The 4,704-nt window shown below is 32.3% G+C and overlaps 1 protein-coding gene across 3 annotated transcripts; it reads left to right on the top strand.

The window, feature by feature from the left end:
• LOC113872752 (probable protein phosphatase 2C 38) lies at positions 1-2,735 on the top strand. Of its 3 annotated transcripts, none has more exons than XM_027510551.1 (5): positions 1-275; positions 359-797; positions 1,121-1,488; positions 1,759-1,995; positions 2,344-2,735. In XM_027510551.1, the coding sequence occupies exons 2-5, from the start codon at positions 509-511 to the stop codon at positions 2,560-2,562; spliced, it is 1,113 nt and encodes a 370-aa protein (XP_027366352.1). In that variant the 5' UTR covers positions 1-275; positions 359-508; the 3' UTR covers positions 2,563-2,735. The 3 variants fall into 3 exon arrangements, with proteins under 3 accessions (XP_027366352.1, XP_027366353.1, XP_027366354.1); XM_027510552.1 differs by having other exon boundaries at positions 1-206; XM_027510553.1 differs by having other exon boundaries at positions 1,759-2,000; positions 2,344-2,510.
• Positions 2,736-4,704: the final 1,969 nt, after the last annotated feature.

Below are 4,704 nucleotides of genomic sequence, written 5' to 3' on the forward strand. Positions count from 1 at the left end.
CTTTCTGATCTTAGATCTCGTCTGACACTATTTTTAAGATCCTCTGCCATAAAGCTCCAAACCCTTCTCTTATCCATTGCTCTCTTTGGTCACTGAGATCATAGACCAACTCTGCCATATTGAATCTTTATGTGCTTTTACAGCTAAATCTGTTTCTCAAATATGGCAAACTTCTGAGCTCCAAACGTATTCAACTCAGATTCAAGGTATAGAGTACTAGCACGCCTTCATATTCTTTGTACTTGCATGAAAACTATTTGGTTTCACTTTCCAAGGTACATTTCTCAGTTAGTTCAGCCCATACCCTTTTGGCTTTTATGTAAAATTTGTTCTTATCCAATGGTGTCTGCTTCTGCAGGGTATATATATATATATATATATAAATTCAGGAACTGAGGTCTTGTGCTAGAGCCAAAATCAAGAAAAACTTGATATTTGTTCAATTTTTGGATCATTTGTGCTGTTGATGTGAAGCATAAGCTTTTGTAACATAAAGGGGTACCAAAATATGGTTAGATCCTGTTGGAAACCAATTGCAGATGGTGACGAAGGAGATGGAAGCGGGAGAGTTGATGGATTGCTATGGTACAAGGACTTAGGGAGCCATCTTTATGGGGAATTCTCAATGGCTGTGGTTCAGGCCAATAGTTCATTAGAGGATCGAAGTGAACTTGAATCTGGACCCTTGAGTTCCAACCACTTGGGTCCTCAAGGAACCTTTATAGGTGTATATGATGGCCATGGTGGAAGCGAGGCCTCACAGTTTGTCAGTGACAATCTTTTCTGCAATCTCAAAAGTATGCTCTCTTTTTTTATTATGACTTCTAGATTAAAATTCATTTGGATTATTGCTTCCCTAGACGTTGCTCTATGCAGATTTTCAAATGAATTGAAGACTAAGCAAGCCAAGCCACTTTCATAATGACCCTGACAGCTATTTGTCTAAGATCACGTCCTTCAAACTCATCAAAAACAAGATATCCTTAAAAACATTAATAGCACAAGTCCTAGTTACCCTTCAACCAAAACAAAAACTTGCTACATATATGTGAGCCTCATGCACTTGGCCACCCTTAATTTCAGTTTGTTACTTACTGAATCCATTTTCTGTGTGATCCAGAGCTTGCAGCTGAACATCAAGGTGTGTCAGAAAATGTTATCAAAAGGGCATATTCAGCAACTGAAGAGGGTTTTCTGTCTCTTGTGAAGAAACAGTGGCTGATTAAGCCACAGATTGCATCCACTGGTACTTGTTGTTTGGTGGGGGTAATTTGCGATGGCATGATCTATATTGCAAATTCTGGAGACTCCCGAGTGGTGTTAGGAAGATTGGAGAGAGCAACAAGGGAAATAGAAGCTATACAATTATCTAAAGAACACAATGTTAACCAAGAAGGAGTGAGAGATGAACTTCGGTCAAAGCACCCTTTTGATTCACAAATCGTGGTTATGAGACAGAACGTTTGGCGTGTGAAAGGCCTCATACAGGTTGAAGTTTGGTAGATCTATATTTCTTTTTTGTCACTAAGGAAGATTTTAAATTCAAGGTTCAAATTCTTCTAAGAAAACAAGGAAATAGTAATCTAGTGTTTAAACAAATTGCTTTATATTATTTGTAAAGATAGAAGACTAATGAATTATTCTTGCCTTGGCACAAGACCATAGCATAAGCAAGAACAGACATATTTAACTGCTGATAACTTATAACCATTTTATTTATTTATTAGAATTTGATGTCGATAGAACTTGGCTTGGCAGGTTTCACGATCCATAGGTGATGCATATCTGAAGAAAGCAGAATTTAACAGGGAGCCTCTACCAATGAAGTTTAGACTACCAGAAACATTCTTCAAGCCAATTCTTAGCTCTGAGCCATCAACATCATTGCACAAACTCCACCCCGATGATCAATTTCTCATATTTGCTTCTGATGGTTTATGGGAGCATCTTAGCAACCAAGAGGCTGTTAACATAGTCAGCAATAACCCACCTAATGTAAGGTTCCATTAACTCTTTCTGTCCATTCAAGTTTGTTTGTTTTCTTTAGCATCATACTCTTTTCAATACACTCTTTCTATCCATTCAAGTTTATCCTTTTTTTGAGAAATGCTAAAAACACTCTCTTTTAAACAGACTCTTCAATACACTCATTGTAATTGATTTATTTATTTTTAAAATTATTTTAAAAAGCCAGAACACTCACCTCGCCAATTGATCACTTTTTAGAGAATGGACCAATCATAAAAAGTATGTTAAAAGAGTGTGTTGCAAGCATTCTTCTCTTTGGTACGAGTCTTTTCCTTTCTGAATTGTATGGATGGCATGCATTTCATTCATGTTCAGGGAATTGCTAGGCGACTTGTGAAAGCAGCACTAAGAGAAGCTGCTAAGAAGAGTGAAATGAGACTTGCTGACCTCCAAAAGATTGAACAAGGGATGAGGAGACACTTCCATGATGACATAACAGTGATTGTTGTGTTCATAAATTCCAAAATTACTGATAACAGCTCTTTCTGTGGTTCTCCTCTTTCAATCAAGGGAGGTGGGTCTGCCAATTCCTAGCTGATCATACAAAAATAACAACATATATATATAAATATATATATGTATGTATGTGTAGATGAATGTGAAGCAATTATCACTATAACCTAGCAAAATTTAGATGTATCATGATGATCTTTCCCTATCGTGTTTCTGTTTATGATATGGTTAACATGAACGTATATTTTATATATTAATTGTAATCCCTTCACTGCTCATGTTTCTGAAGACACGAATCTATGGCCTCAGGTCGTGGTTCATAAATTGCAAAGCGTTGTATACTAATTAATAATTTAATAATTCTGCGTTTACTTGGTAGAACTGATGTTTCTTTAGAAGATTTGTATGACTTTTTCCTTTTTTTCCCATAGAAAGATAATTTAATGTTGATGAAAATGTTTGCTTCTTTTCGTTCATGATATATCCATCATTTCCATAACAATAATTCTTCACATATTATGCATTACTATGGCCATTGAAAAAGATCGAATAGTAAAATCATAGAAAGATATAGCTTTGTATAAATGTTCCATTTGGTGTTCACATAGAAGTTAAAATCGTGAGTATCATACAAGCTCGATCCATAAAAATGTTAGGTAGATTCGTCCAGATTTTACTATTGAAAGCTAGGTCTCTTATTACTGATAATTTTTGTTGGAAAAAAAAAACTTATAAATCCTTTTACAATTTGATATCTTATTTATTTTTCTTGAATTACTTTTTAAATAATCATTTGATATGGAAAATACGAAAGATTTTTTTCTCTCCTCAGAAATGCATTTATTACAATTTAATTTCTCAAGGATACATTCTGTTATTTTAATCCCTCAAATATCAAATGTCTAATAATTTAGTCCCTCTACCCATTTGTTACAAAATTTAATAACCAGATAGTCTTTCATATATTTTTTCAATTCACCCTTTAATATTAGATAAAATTCATATGAATATTCTAGTAAATGGTGATTTTCATTTCTTATTTAAGAAATTTTATAATAATAAAAAAGTATATTAAAAAGAGTATGCTAGGTTAGTGATCAATTTTATTTATAAACTAAAAATTTAATTAAAATATGCTAATAATGTAAATTAATTTTTTATAGTATTAAATTATCATAGATTATCATATTATTAAAAATTGTTGAATTTTGTAATACTTATTTAAATTTCAAACTTTAAGTACTTTTTTCATTAATTCATAGTGTAAAATTTTTATACCAATAATATATCAAAATTAACCTCAGTAAAGTTAAAATGAAAAAAATTTAATAAAAACGTTCCATGTCTCAATTCCCCAATTTAAATCCTTTCTCAACTGCCAATTTTTAATGTAAAATTCCTTGAATTAAGAGTATCCAAGTCTTTTATTTTAAAAGAAAAAAATATTAACCCTAACAATGATGATGATAATAAGAATAAAAGAACGAATAAAAGAAGGAACGGAAGGATAGAAGAAAAAGATAATTCAAATGAATAGATAAATACAATTTCAAAAAGAGGAAGAAATAACTTTGAAGGGGGGAAATTAGAGAAAGATTTTACGGATAATTTGAATGAAACAGTAAATCTTCTTATATGTTTTTTCTCAAAAAAAAGAAGAAGAAGAAGAATTCAAGTGGTCATTTAATGATTACATTAAGGTTAAAGAACTAGAAACTTTGATCAATGAATTGAAACTTCGAAAAGAGCACAAAGGATTTTTGGTGCGAGTTGGAAAGAAGTTTGGTTGATTTAAACAATCATCCATATTATCATCAAACTGAAAGGCACTCTAGTATAATCACTACCCTAAAAAAAAAAATACCCCTATCAAAAAATGCACTGCTGTCTATAAAAAAAAAAAAAAAAAAACTTCTAATAAAACCTTGGACATTTACAAATAAACTCCAGGTTTTGGATTTTGATAATGCTTCTGAGTGATTCTTGAGAGGAATTGATGAAAGCAGCTATCCTTGACCGTGATCTTGCATTGGCAATGGACTAGTGGTAACTATTTCCTTAGTGACAGTGTCTTTCGATTGAGGTTTTTCTTGAATGGTCTTGGATTGTTTGTGCATAGCTCTATGGGTGGAATATTATTTCTTTGTTTATTGACATCCCTAATAAACTAACGTAGATATATTAAAACATATTTTGAACATAGAATGCATACTAATTGTACAA

This window comes from Abrus precatorius, unplaced genomic scaffold (assembly GCF_003935025.1).
Source record: "Abrus precatorius isolate BTA unplaced genomic scaffold, Abrus_2018 Scaffold7, whole genome shotgun sequence".
NCBI lineage: Eukaryota > Viridiplantae > Streptophyta > Magnoliopsida > Fabales > Fabaceae > Abrus > Abrus precatorius.

Bases quoted from the DNA above. Each gene is read 5' to 3' on its own strand.
- LOC113872752 (XM_027510551.1), top strand. From the start codon at position 509: ATGGTTAGATCCTGTTGGAAACCAATTGCAGATGGTGACGAAGGAGAT. The intron at 798-1,120 runs GTATGCTCTCTT...TGTGTGATCCAG, and splicing joins TCTTTTCTGCAATCTCAAAA to AGCTTGCAGCTGAACATCAA. The intron at 1,489-1,758 runs GTTGAAGTTTGG...TTGGCTTGGCAG, and splicing joins GTGTGAAAGGCCTCATACAG to GTTTCACGATCCATAGGTGA.